This window comes from Eptatretus burgeri, chromosome 4, assembly GCF_056783735.1.
Source record: "Eptatretus burgeri isolate ZD-2024b chromosome 4, Ebu_testis_v1, whole genome shotgun sequence".
Lineage (NCBI taxonomy): Eukaryota > Metazoa > Chordata > Myxini > Myxiniformes > Myxinidae > Eptatretus > Eptatretus burgeri.
The window spans coordinates 51078971-51093970 of NC_140964.1; the positions used below are offsets into that span (position 1 = coordinate 51078971).

Consider the following 15000-nt stretch of genomic DNA (forward strand, 5'->3'; position numbering starts at 1 on the left):
GATATGTTATGTTATCATCATTAGTTATTATTATTATTATTATAATTCATTCACCTGGCACACAACCCTGGTTTTTCTGACTGTTTCCCACATGCGTTTCCTCATCCCATATGGCCAAACATCACCGAAGTTGAAGACCACGATGTTCGTTCGAATCAAGCAAGCGATCTGTGCCCCTGATAGACCACAACGCTGTGCACCTTGAAAAGCCACTGTCCACCGTCGGTGCCCGCAAAGGAAATCGCCAACAGATACAGTAATAATCCTGAGACACGCCGAGAGAGTGGATACTCACCCAGGCAACCTCTGCCTCTGCAACGGGAGGAAGAACCGGTACTGGCTGCGGCGCTCAAGGTGAGCAAGGTGAGCAGGACGAGCCGAGAACGGGGCGCGCCCAACCACGACTCGCTGCTCCCCATCCCGGCCGGAATGCGCTCACAGGAGCCCGTCCGTGGGGCGCATCGTGCTGCCGGGCGGCGGATCTTCCACGGATCCACAGGGTGCGAAGGAGGATGGGGTGGCAAGCGGGGACCAACCCGAGTTGGTGGATTGAGCAGGAGAGCGAGTTGTTGGAAACGAAGGGAGGGATGGTGGATACTGGGTGGGGATAAAATGGGAGGGGCGCAGGGAAGGTGGAAGGGGGTGGGGGTCGATATTGGGTGTGGAATGGGGATGGACATAAGGATGGGAGGGGGGGGAGGGATGATTTTGAGTCAGATGAAGTTAGTGGATAGAAGAGGTTTTGCACTTAAATTAGTCCAGCACTCGGTTGTGGAGGCTGTTAGACACTCCAGAGCCAACTCGACATGTATAATCATCACCGAAGCAACACCTTCGCTGGATTAACACCTCCGCCACCGGCGGTAATTTTTCGAGTCCGATGAATGGCTACCAGGTGGCTATTAGGAGAATGTGCTTCTCTACTTTTCCTGCAGAATACTTCGGCGCTAGAGTGGTGGGCTTGCGATCCCAGCGTCCAGAGTTCAAATCCTGCTCGACTGTTGAATTAATACCAGGTGGGGTTGATTGAGCCTGTCATCCTTCCGAGGTCGGAAAAAATGAGTGCCAGCATGCTGGTATCCTGTGTCCAGGATTGTGCCCAATAGCCAAGGAGACTGCTTAAGCAGCACCAACGCTCTGCACAGAGTCTGGTCCCAATGGATGGATGGATCACCTGACACCTACTGTACATGTGAACACATAAACCTTTGCTAACTAAATTAAGAAAATAAGACACCAGACCAATGTGTACCTGCTGGGGGCTCTTGGAAGGCTTCTTTGTGCCAAGTCTTGTTTCGAATGGTTTTAATATAAATACTTGATCGGCCAAACCAAGCAGCCCTAATTATGATCGTTCTGGTGTTGTGATAGATATTGACCTTTGATCCATGAAAAATCGAAACTGCCCTCTTGAAAACCTTATAAATTAGAACCAAAATAAAAAATAAAAAAAAATGCATGAAAACATATCACAAAATTTTGGTCAATGCAAACACTCATGCTGAGTGGCCACATAAAACAGGTGCCCACATAATCAAGGTTATTCAACATCGCAAAATATTGCTTCTGTGCGAACCCGATAAACGCTGAGTATTTTACCACATAAGACAGGTGGCTACATTATCAGGGTTTAATAATTAGTATAGAATGGCCAAAGGTCAGATCAAGCCATTAATAGGTCAGTGTGACCTAGTTTGCAACTAGGCTACTACGCCAACCAAGGTGCATCATCACTTATATGTGAACGCATAAACCTTTGCTAAATTAAGTAATTAAGACACGAGGCCAGACCAATGTCTGCAGGGGCTGCAACAAGGATTTCATTTTGTGCTCATTCTTGTGAAACGGCAGGGGTGGTGAGACCAGTGGGAAAGAGCATGTACGACTATTTGTTGAAAATAAATATGTGTTTCATAGGTTAAACCGATCAATTTCATGACCATTTCTGACCTTTGACCCTTGTATAACCTTGAAAACGCCTCATCGCAAATGTTTTTCATCATCCCTATCGGGCCAGTTTGAAAGCACCTCTGTGTCAAATCACATGTCTCTCGCCTCAAATACAAGAGAATGGCAAAATGTGGGATTTTTTACCGTTTCATCATTGACCCATTAGCATCAGAACGGGGAGCGACGTCAAACAAATGAAAGGGTGTGTATGTATTGGGCCAAGGTACCTGGAGGCAAAATTTCAAGAGGATTCATTCAGAAATTAAGGAATAGTGTGTGATTGTAATATTTGTTGGAAAACAATATGTCTCCATTCCCTTCCTCTTCGAGGAAGGGAGACATCATGTGATGAAGAGAAGGAAAAGGACAAGAAGGGGGGTAACGGGAACATAAAGGTAAAAAGAGCTGTGGAGCGGAGATTCTCAATAAGGAAAAGGACAGTGTTGGTGAATGGAAGGAATATTTTGACGAACTGAGAATTGTGGATTATAATAGAACAAATGTATTGGGAGAAGTCAGCAAGGTGCAAGGGTCAATAAGAGATTTAGCGCAGGAGGAGGCTGTGGCAGCTCTAGAGACAATTCAGACTATAGGTAAAGCTGGTGGACCATCGGTGATGGTGGGGGATGAGATGATTGAGGGATTGTGGGATAGAGAAGTTCAGGGCGTTCCTAAAAGATCTGGACAACTTTGGTTGCTAATATATTTAGAACCACAAGTGATATAATGATACCCTTGGTTTTATATGATGCAGAAACTCATAAAGTTTTATTTATTTTCAGGTCTGGTGGTTTAATGTGAAATAATACGGCGACTCCACAGGAGAAAGCTCAGTGCATCGAATGGTTCATCGAGATGAGATCCGACACGCACGTTCAGCGTAAATCACAGACTAGTTTCAGAGAGTGGTACAAGATGTTTAAGAAGACTGGAAATTGTCAGAAACGGAAAAGCACTGGTCGACCAAGCACAAGTGCAGCAGACGTTGAATGAGTGCGTGACTCATTTCAATAAAGTCCAAGAAAATCAATTTGATGTGTATCCAGAGAAATGGGACTACCAACCACCACTGTACACAGGATTTTGCATGAAAGACTGAAGCTTTATGTCTATAACGTGCAAATTCTGCAGGAACTCAAACTAAATGACAGATCCAAATGAAAGGAGTTAGCCTTGGAAATGGTCATTCACATAGATGATGATGAAGATTAACTGAAAAAGGTCATGTTCACTGACGAAGTTTGCTGTCATCTATCAGGGAAGGTCAACCGGCACAATGTGAGGATCTGGGGCTCTGAAAACCCCCCACGTGATCATTGAACACATACGTGGCAGTGCAAAGGTCAATGTATGGTGTTTGGTGGGTCTGTTTTGTATTTTTGGGGTGGGTCTGTTTTGTTTCTCCATGACAATTTGGTGGGTCTGTTTTTCTTTGCGGATGATATGCAGAGGATATAGCGACCTCAGAAATGTACATGAACATGTTGGAAGGATTCACTTTTGCACAGATTGAAGACCTGCAACACGGTATCATTTTTCAACAGGACGGCACTCCCCCTCATTGGGCCGAGTCGTTCGAACTGTCCTGTATGAAAAATTTCCAGGTCACCGGATTGGCCAAGACGGACCAACCTCCTGGCACTCACAATCACCAGACGTAACCCCCCTTGATTTTTTTCTGTGGAGGTTTGTCAAAGATGTTGTCCACAACACCGAGGTTGCAAACCTGTAGGATCTTCGTTCTCGGATCACAGCTGCATGCACACTGGTGGATGCAAACACACTGAGCCAAACATAGCAAGAACTCATGTACCACATAGATGTCCTGTGCGTGACTAATGGAGCTCACATTGCAGTGTATTGATGGCGTGTACAACACTTTATGAGTTTGTATATCATATAAACCAAAGGGTGTCTTTGTATCATTTGTGGTTCTAAATATATTAACAACCAAAATTGTCTGGGTCTTTTTGGAACACCTTGTAGATCGGCTTTGCCAATAGTTGGTTAAGATCTGGAAGGAGGAGAGCATGCCCAACGATTGGCAGCAGACTTACTTTCTGGATGTCGACAAGAATAAATGGGATGTTATGGAGTGTGGAAATAAGAGGTATCTAGTTGATGAAGCAAGTATTAAAAGTATTGGAAATGGTAGTGAATGATATGCCGAGAGTAGATAGGGATTGGTGGGATGCAGTTTTGGCTTACAGCAGGGAGGGAAACAAGAGGCTATTCTTAAGCAGAGACAGGATAAACCTTTGCAAGGCAACTGCAGCTTGTACTGTGTGTTTGTATATCTCGAGAATGCACATGACAGGGTTCCAAGGGAGGTGGTGTATCGATGTCTTCGGAAGAAGAGGGTACCTGAAAGACCGGTAAGGATGGTTGAGGTGATGAGTGAGGGGGCTAAGACATCAATTAGAATTGGGAATGGTTGCTCAGAGGTGTTTGATATCATGGAGTATGGTAGTGCTCCATATGTATGGATGTGACAGGAAAAAATGGCCATCCCATCAAATGTGTACAACATGATGTGCTGAAAATCTATACTAGAGGAGAAATGTTTGTCTGTCTGACATCTGTGTGTCACCATTTTTTTCAGAGATGGCCAAATGGATCTTCCTCAAACTTTTAGAGGTTCATCAGTGAGTGCTGGGGAGTGTTTTAGGCAAAAAAAGTTGGATTTTTGTTCAAAAATGGCTCCATAGTGTCCAAGCCTTTGTAACTGTGTGAAAGGTAATATTAAATGATTCCCGACCTCATTCCTTCGTGGATGTAGGGAGGTGTTTTAGACCACCACAAAATATAGAAAAAATATATTTTGATTTCTTCAAAATGCCAACAGGATTAGAACAACACCGGGAAACACCGGGTACCAATGCAAGTCTACTTTAGAGTGAAGTCAGAGGCCTTTCAAAGCCATACCTTTTGTTCTCAAACGTTTTCATAAACACCAAGAATGAAAAAGACGCCAGAATACATGGCTAAAGTACCAGATTGAGAGATCGCAACATTTTAATCCATTCAATGCTTATTAAAAGCGAGATGTTTGTTTGTCTGTGTATCGCCATTTTTCTCAGAGATGGCCAAATTGATCTTCCTCAAACTTCCAGAGGTTCATCAGTAAGTGCCGGGGAGTGTTTTAGGCAAAAAAAAAAAAAAATTCGAAAATTTTCAAAAAGAAAAGTTGGATTTTTTTTTTAATCGCTCTTCGGTGCCGAGGCCTTTGTAGCGGTGTGAAAAGTAATATTGAATGAATCCCCGACCCAATTCCTTAGTGGGTGAAGGGAGGTGTTTTAGGCGAGAGAGAAAGAGAAAGAGAAAGAGAAAGAGAAAGAGAAAGAGAAAGAGAAAGAGAAAGAGAAAGAGAAAGAGAAAGAGAAAGAGAAAGAGAAAGAGAGCAGCCAGGGTGGAGAAAGAGAGAGAAGGGGGGGGAGAAAGAGAAGAGAGAGAGAAGAGAGAGAGAAGAGAGAGAGAAGAGAGAGAGAGAAGAGAGAGAGAAGAGAGAGAAGAGAGAGAGAAGAGAGAGAAGAGAGAGACTTAACTTTTGTATCTTTTTATTATAAAAATAGAAAAGAAAGCCCCCAAATGGGAGTTACATTTTCATTTCAGAGAAAGAAGGAAAACCAAGAAACAATTTCTGAAGAAAGGAAAGGATGAATCGGGGGATTATATACAAAACATTTCACAAAAGGATAAACATTCCTCTTGGACTTTGCAAATAACTTCTTTGAATACACCATTTTGATTCGAACTGTGGTAAATCTTCCAGTTACTGAAAAGAAAGCAAAATCCAATTTAACACGACTTATTACAAGGTTTTGGAACAAAAACAAAGCATCTTCATCATTTTCTCCAACACCATCAAGTTTTCTTTTCCTTCACTTATATACTGCCATCTTTGCCTGAGCAAGCAGGAAATTGGCAAACACAGCATTGGAATTTTTGTGTGGGATATCCATTCCATAGATGAACACACAAATGTTAAAAATCAAACCAAACCTCACAAAAGTATTCCGAAGTAAAATAAATAAAGGTGCCAACCGTTGGCATTCAACATCGATGTGAAAAAGGTTTTCAGATTTCTTACAAAAAGGACATTCATCTACAAGCAGATTTGAAAACCGGTGTAACAAGTGATTAGAAGGAAGGATCCAGTGTACTTGTCTCCATTGGAGGTCGCCATGTCGTGGTGGTACAGGAGGGTGATAAAAACCTTTCCAGTTAGGAAAATAAGGGGGAGAACAAGGTAAGACGTCTCTCCATCGAACCTTCTGCTGTGTTATTTGCTGTTGCGAAATAAATTTTACACAACCCAAATAAAGGTCTTTTTGTTTGGGTTGGCCATTGAAGCCTACGTTAAAAGGGGGACAAGGAAGAGGGCTGGCAAGAGAAAAAGCACATACGAGTTCAGGAAAGGTAGAGAGAGAAGGTATTCGATGTGCATTATGTTCATTGCTTTGCTGGTCCTGCTCCCAAGCAGGTGCGAGCTGTGTGCATGTCCAAAGCACACTACATAATATGCGTGCCACGATTCGAGAGGATCGCACACCGACCAGGCTTGCCAATGCATCAGCTCCGATCCAGCTGCCGTTTGGGCTGAGAAGATCTGCGACAGATTTAAAGCCCTCGTCGGTAAAGCGTTGCGTAAACCACCTATCAGCAGGCATATCATGGAAAAGGGAGTTGGAGAACAAAGGTTCTTCCAGAAACATCTGTTTCGTGTAAGAATGTGTTGCTCTTGTTATTGTCAGAGCTTGCCACACACTTAGCAGGCTCTGATAGAAACCAGAGAGGGGGGATGTGTCAATTTTGGAAAGGTCCACCAGGAAAAGAGTGGTCATAGCCTAGCCTCCCAGCCTGTTGCAAAAGGTGAAGAGCGACGTTGACCCATGGTGGAGAAGGTCGCGTGTATCGCATGCGAAGAGCAACCGAGAGTCGAAAGGCCATTAGCCGGCTCTTTATGTCGACCAGGCCTTGGCCTCCATCGGTCAGTGGTAAACTGAGAACCCCAGGTCGCAGCCAGTGTTTTCTGTCCCAGAAAAAGGACACAAAGCACTTCTGGAGCTGTTGAAGCAACGCCGCTGGAGGATGCAGCACGAAGAACCTGTGCCATAAGGTAGAGGCCACCAGTGTGTTGATGACCATGACCCTTCCATGATATGACAGTCGTGTGATTAGACCTTTCCATTTTTGCAGTTTACCCTCAACAAACTCAAGCAAACCAGCCCAATTATTAACCTCTGCTATGCCATCGAAGATGGATGGAGATTACTGTTTTCACCCCTGTCTGTTTGTTTGTTTGTTTGTGAACAGGATTACGGAAAAACTCCTGGACGGATTTCGACGAAACTTGATGGGGGGTTAGGTATGGTCCAAGGATCATGCCATTAGATTTTGGACTTGGTTCAAAGTCCAATATGGCCGCTATGATGGCCATTTTGAAAAAAATATTTGAAATTTTGTTTTTTCATTTCCACATGTTTTAAGTGATTTCCAACAACAAAAGAAATTTGTTTGAGAAAAAAAACAACAAAATTTTGCAACTTTTCTCAAAAAAAATTTCGATTTTATTTTTAAAATATTTGAATTTTTTTTTACATTTCTACATGTTTTAAGTGATTTCCAACCCCCCCACCCCAAAAAAAAATTGTTATAGAAAAAAAAAACAAAATTTTGCAACTTTTTTTTTCAAAAAAAATTCGACTTTTTTTTGGCATTTCTACATGCGCGTCGATCTTGTTTAGTTTATTCAATCGTGGTTCAGTAGAGTCTGATCCATTTTGACCTCCAATGAATAGGATATCAGGTTCACTTAAGTGACCCAGCAGTATTGGCGGCGGAGGTTTTGCACTCTTCCGAGTGCTCCCGTAGTAATATTACCTAAGAACACTCCAAGGTATTTCCCACCATCATTGGCCCATGACAGTGGAGCAGGAAGTCTTGGATCCAAGTAACACAACGGACCGAGCCAAAGGGTGCTCGTTTTGTTCCGATTTACTTTGGCTGAAGAAGCCTTTTCAAATAAGGACAAACAATAACGAACAATGTTAACGTCATTGATATCTTGTACGAATACACATACGTCATCGGCGTATGCCAGTACCTTGATGGGCCGTTCAAGCTGGGACAAACTAACCAGTGAGTCTACAGCGCAAACAAACCAGTATGGGGTTCGATGGAGAGAGAGCATAAAGCAACCCGGAAAGAGGGCAACCTTGTCTAATTCCCTTGTTTATAGACAAAGGTGCAACAAGTTCATTGTTTATCTTAAGCACACTATAAATATTATTGTGTAGTATTTTAATGTAAGAGATGAAGGTTGAACCAAGTCAAAACCGCTCAAGTACTTCGAAAAGGTACCGATGGTCAACACGGTCAAAGGCTTTCTCCTGAGCATGGAGGAGAAGTCCTAAATCTTTAGGGCTTTCCTTGCACAGTTCAATGATGTCTCTCACACAAGGGAGATCTTGTCAGGGATGGAACGTTTTGGGACACAGGAACATTGGTCTTCTTTCAACAACGAGGATAAATAAGGAGTAAGTCACGATGCCAGGGCTTTTGAAAATATCTTATAGTCCGTACATAACAGGGAGATAGGACGCCAATTTTCAATACTCAGCATGTCTCCCTTTTTTGGGATGAGGGAAAGAAGAGCTCGTCGGCAACTCCGAGGTAGCTCTCCAAGCTGGCAGCTTGCGTTCAAGGTGTTAATGAGTTCTGGACCCAATAAGTGCCAAAGCTTCTTGTAAAATTTGGTTGTAAGTCCATCCAATCCAGATGCTTTCCCAACGGCAAGGCCGTGCAGGGCAGTGCCAAGTTCATCCAAGGTGATGGGTCCTTCCAGTTGGGAACGCCCATCTGCACATAACACTGGCAGGCCTACGGAGATCGAGGCGACACCGACAGGATTTATTTGCTCCATTGAATATATTTTCGAAAAGTATTCCTTCATGAAAAGTTTGATTTCTGATTGTGTAAAGGTAATGGATGAATCTGCTAATCGCAGCTGAGAAAGCTGATTACTGGGAAGACGTTTCTCCAAGGAAAAGAAGTACTTGGTTGGTACGTCTGCCTCATTCAGGTGTCGCACCCTCATCGAAACTAAAGGGGCTGTCACACCTTGATGTTTTAGCCAGCGTATGGCAAGGTCTCAAAATGTATGTAAAACGCTGACGTACGCTGAACTATTGATGTTTTTTTCAAGTTTTGGGCATATAATAACGTGTTGGACGTATGCATAACGTGTTAGTAACGTACACAGAACGTTTTAATCACATATGGATAACGTAGGCACATTACTCAATCGTTGACACACGTCACTTGTAAGTTACTCATAAGTCGAAACACGTCGAGGTAATGTTTAGCGTACCTGAAACTTATTTCTAACATATGAGTAACGTGTTGTAGGCACAAAAAAAAAAAATTCGAAAATTTTCAAAAAGAAAAGTTGGATTTTTTTTTTTAATCGCTCTTCAGTGCCGAGGCCTTTGTAGCGGTGTGAAAAGTAATATTGAATGAATCCCCGACCCAATTCCTTAGTGGGTGAAGGGAGGTGTTTTAGGCGAGAGAGAAAGAGAAAGAGAAAGAGAGAGAGAGAGACTGAGAGAGAGACTGAGAGAGAGACTTTTGACTTTTATGTCCTTTTATTATAAAATGTACAAAAAGAAACAAGTGATGCAGCATTGTGCAGATTCAATCAAAACGTGAATCAGCAACAGGAATAACTTTGGATCTTAAATTAACACAAAAGGAATAAATTTTCTCCTTCCACTCTGCACAATACTTCAATTTTACACCATTTGTCAATGAAGCCATTAATTCGCGAACTCTCGATAAAACAGGAATTCCATTTTGAGACGGGGACACACAGAGCCTTTAAAGGCAAGCAGAGCGCTGCATTCCTGTGAATTAACACCAGAAATCATCCTCTTGCGAGTGATGTATATTGCGAGTTTCGCTTCAGCGAGCAGGAAATTAGCAACTTCAATTCCGACATTCTTGTTAGATACTGGTATGCAGAAAATAAAATAATGGAATGAAAAGCAAAAACCTAATCTTTGGAAAAAAAGTTTCAAGAGTTTAAACAGTGGGATCAACCTTTGACAACCAACATAAGCATGGAAAACATCCTCGGATTGATGGCAAAAAGGACATTCATCGGACGAAACAAGGTTCAATCTTTTGAGGAATACGTTTGAAGTCAAGGAATAGTGTGCGAGTCTCCACTGTACATCTCCAGCACGTTTAGATACAGGTGATGTGTACATGGAAGACCAGGTGGGAGATGATGGAACCCCTGCGGGCAGAAGCTCTTTCCAGTGGGTAGTCAGTGCATTATTGGGGTTGGCAGATGTAATAACATTGAGACATTGCACATACATAGTAGTCTTTGTACATGTTTGTAGAGGCTTGACGGAAGGAGCGTTAGAAAAAACGAAATCAGGGAAGTCAGGTTATGTTGTACTTGCACCTTGAACATCATGTGATGGAGGCCACGATAAATTAAAATAATTGAAAACTTTAACAATTGAACGTAGAATTAGTCCAATTATTCGTGTTGATTTAACATTGCAAGCTTCCAATATCTGGTTCGGAGTCTGCCATTCAGAATATGTGTGATTGACAAAGTCTTCCACAAGGAAGAAGCCAGATTCAATGAAGGATTGAATGAGGGACCTGCTTTGAAAGTCATGGTGAAAGAGGCTGTTGTAAAAAACAGGTTCACGCATGAAATTACTAAATTTATACGAATCCTTGTTTCGTACTGGAAGGAGGCATTGACTGGCATTTAGTAGACTTTGATAGAAGGAGGGCAGTAAGGAGGTGTCAACTCGCTGCAGATCAAGTAGAACAAGTTCAAGTCCACACTTGAGCTTGCCAGCTTGCAGGAGCAAACAGGAAGCCAGCGGCCGCCAGGACAGGACCTCCTTGTATAGAAGTTGACGCAAGGTAGTCAGTCGAAAGGACAGTATTTTGCTGGTAATGTCCACGAGTCCTTGACCGCCTTTTTCTATCGGGACACTCAGAAGATCTGCTCGGAGCCGGTGCATACCATTCCAGAAAAAGTTAACAAGGATTCGTTGCAAATTCAGGATTAGTGATTTGGGGGGGTTGTAAGGCAATCATCCGATGCCAGAGTTTGGAAGCAGCTAAATTATTGATTATTAGCACTCAACCTCTGTAAGATAGTAAGCTGGATAAACTTTTCCAGCAATTAAGGGTGTGAAAGATTTGATCCACCATCTGGTCCCAATTTTTTAAAGAAAAGGTCACGTTCCCGAGAAAAACACTCAGATGTTTAACACCATCATGCCTCCACTGCAAGGCATTAGGCAGCGGAGGTGGGATAAATAACTCTGAAGGACCAAGGCACAACGCTCTACTCTTTCTCCAGTTAACAGTAGCAGAAGATGCAAGATTAAAATTTTGTGGAGCATTTGTAAGAGCAGCAATGTCAGATTGAGTATTGACAATTACACACAGATCATCAGCATATGCAAGAACCTTAACTGAAGGTACCACTGAAAAACCAGAGAGCTTGTGGCGTAAATGAATGAGCAAGGGTTCAATGAAAAGGGAGTACAGGTTCCCAGAAAGAGGGCACCTTGTCTAATTCCTCGCTGAACTGGAAAAGGTGAACACAAACTGTTATTAATGTTTAGTAGACGGGAATTATTGTGATACAGCAACTTAATGCAGGAAATAAAGAAGGATCCAAACCCAAACCCCTTTAATACTTCAAATAAATATGAATGGTCGACGTTATCGAAAGCTTTTTCTTGATCGAGAAAGATCAGGCCTGCATGGACGTTCTGACAATGGCAAATCAAAATCAAATCACGAACAGAAAATATATTGTTAAATATTGATCGACCAGGAATGCAATAGGACTGGTCAGGAGTTACAATGTGTCCTATTATAACTTTTAAACGATTGGCAAGTAATTTGGACAGGATTTTATAATCAGCAGAAAGTAGAGAGATTGGGTGCCAGTTCTCAACAAGTTGAAGGTCACCTTTTTGGGGGGATTAGTGAGATGATAGCACGTCTGCAGGTCAAAGGAAGTTCACCAGTTTGTATGCTTTCTTGAAAGACTGTTAATAGACATGGTCCCAGCAGATCCCAGAAAGCGCTGTAGAATTCCACTGGCAACCCATCTAACCCAGGTGCTCTGCTGGTGGACAAGGTTTTTAAAACACTTGTAAGTTAATCTAAGCTTATTTCACCTTCAACAGTCAATTTCTGTGTTTCAGTAAGTGCAGGTAAGGAAGTAGTAAAATGATGCGTGTGGTTTAACAACATATGCTTGGCAGAATTGAGGTTTAAAAAATAATTTTTAAAAGTGAGTTTAATATCACTCAGATCAGTCAGCATCTTTCCATCAGCAGAAAGCAAGGATAATATTTGTTTCTGGTTTTTGGAAGTTGTTTCCAACTTGAAGAAGAAACTACTGGGAGTGTTTAGTTGTTATAGGTGAATAATTCTCATTCGAAGGAGTGCACCTTTTGCCTTCTCGACCAATAACTCGTTCAGAAGAGCTTTCTTTTCATGCAACATTTGCTGCTGTCTATTGTCATTAGAGGAGGACACTGTATTTTGCAAGTTTAGAATTTGTGTCTTCACTAATCCTATGTCAATGTCGCAATTCAGAGTACTGTGTCGTGAGAAGTTTTGACAGAAAACTCCAAATTGAACTTTGGTATTGTCCCACCGCTGACGTTGACAAGAGAACTTCTGATCGTTCGTGATGTAATGTGCCCAAAAGGTTTTAAAGGAAGTAACAAATAAATCATTTTGAAGAAGTGCTATGTTAAACTTCCAATAAGGGCTCCCCCTCTTAACTAGTGGCAATTAAAACCGCATTACAACAACATGGTGATCAGAGAACCCAGATGGGAGAATTGAAGTGTTTAAGACAATATTAAGAAAATGTTTGGAAACGTAGAATTTATCAAGTCGAGCTGAAGACATTCGATTGTTAGAACAGCGACACCAAGTAAATTGTTGTTGCGTCGGATGTTGCAGTCGCCAAATGTCAGTCAACTTGAATTTTGAAATGGAGCGAGCAAGAGCTCTCGTACTGGCTGCATGTGGCTTAGCACCATTCCTATCAAGAGGGGGGGTTTAGTGTACAATTAAAATCACCTCCGAGACATAGAAAGTGGTCGGGGGGGGGGATATTAGCAAGAAATGATTTAAGACAATAAAAAAAAGAAGATCTTTCAGGATTTGTGCTGGGAGCATATAGATTGACAATGGTGAAAAGCTGCTGACGAATGGAAAAGGTCAGGGAAGCTAAATGTCCTTTTACAATTTCTTGGAAGGAGACGAAAGTTAAAGGAAGAGTTTGCTGAAAGTAGATGGCTATCCCATCAATCGGACTTGAAAGACTGCTGAAGAACCAATGTCCTTTAAGAAATAATTCCCATTCAGCTGAAGAAGAGTCAGTGGAATGAGTTTCTTGTAGTAATAAGATATCAAACTTGTTGCACTCGATTAGTTGTTTAACTTGCACTTTGCGGAGAGATTTACGACCACCATTGATATTTAAGCTTGCAATGGATATTTTCATCGAAGGTATGAAGAGGGGAAAGGACAGAGGTCGTCAGGTAGAACAGCATCAACCATTATTTTTGAGTTCGTTCCGAGCACGACTTAAAAATTTCCTCAAACGATGACGTTGAGGGTCGGTAAGATTGTATCGATCAGGTCTGGCAATCATTATTCGGGTCACTTGAATAAAGTCTTCTGGAACTGGAAAATTGTCTTTAATTTTGACATTCTTTTTTTGAAAACTTTTGTGCAAGAAGGTGTGAATAGTATCTGGGGAAATTGAAGAAGCATCTTCGAGCTTTAGAGAAGAAGTATCGCTACCCGCATCACTTGAAACAGACACAGAAGAAGATGTCCCGTCAGACTCGTATCCCCCATACTATCTGCGGCAATACCCTGCTGTTCTTCAGCAGTGACTTGATTAGATATCACAGGCACGGCTGCCTCCAAATTACAATCAATCTGTACATCCGGTGTGTTGATTTTGACTGGGGTAACTGTACATTGGAGGGAGGTTCCATCAATTTGACCGGGGACCTCAGATTCGTCAGGCACGGTGGGAGTACCAGTTTTGTCAATTCGGGTAGGTGTTTTAGCATTATCATGACATTCGTAACACTGCTCTACTTTATGGGGAGAGACCCCCTTTTGTGAAGCCGTACATTCTAGGGGGTCAGGAATACAGTCTTTCGATATTAATGATTTGGTATCTACTCCATCATCATTAATATTATTATTGAGTAAAACATCCGATTTTTCCTCTTCTTCTAACAAGGCAAATTGGTTGGAAAGTGAGATTTCAGTGCCATTTATGCTCATGTTGGTTGGTCGTTTTCCAGAGGGTGATACGTTTCTGACAATAGACTTGCGTTTTTTAACTTTAGAAACAGTAACGAACCCCTCGTTCGTGGTGTCCATGTGTTCATTACAAGTGCTTGTGTCAACTCGTTCAATTACTAAAGGCCTATCTTGTTTATTTGTTGAAAGGGAAGCTGCAACATTCGACTGAAGCTCAACGTTATTTACTGAGTTGGTGATATTAATATTAAGGCAAGGATCGTCACCAACAGAATCAGTAACGTTGGGAAGAGGATCGTTATGAGCACAGTCAGTGACATTGGAGGCAGAGACCTTACGAGCAGTGTCAGTAATGCTGGGGAGGGGATCGTTACCGACGGAGTCAGTAACATTGGGGGGAGGATGATCATTTCGGGTGAAGATGATAGTATTAGTCTGAAAATCATTACTAGGAGCATTGAGGGGAGGTTGTTTCTGACTGAATGGACAGAACTGTTTCATATGTCCAATCGCTCCACAACCAAAACACTTTAGGGTGTCGGTAGAGACATATACTAGATAGTTATGACCATTTGAAGTGAACTTCATTATAACGTTAAGTGAAGCATATTATTTTTTAAGTACCATGAATACTTGTCTGCGGAAGCTCATGACATGGCTTACCCGTATGTCTTTAAAGCCGACAGGGAGCATTAT

The 15000-nt window shown here is 42.1% G+C and overlaps 1 protein-coding gene across 3 annotated transcripts in view; it reads right to left on the reverse strand.

Annotated features, from left to right (window-relative positions):
- LOC147028043 (tomoregulin-1-like) overlaps positions 1 to 15000 on the reverse strand; it is a 181207-nt gene that overhangs the window by 144501 nt on the left and 21706 nt on the right. Inside the window, exon 1 of one of the 3 annotated variants that reach the window (XM_085878008.1) lies at positions 296 to 605. The exons of 1 other annotated variant lie outside the window; for it this stretch is intronic. In XM_085878008.1, coding sequence (XP_085734134.1) covers positions 296 to 419 — 124 coding nt within the window. In that variant the 5' untranslated portion in view covers positions 420 to 605. Of the gene's footprint in view, positions 1 to 295; positions 606 to 15000 lie in introns of those variants that run through there. One more of the 3 variants, XM_085878007.1, reaches the window with a different exon arrangement.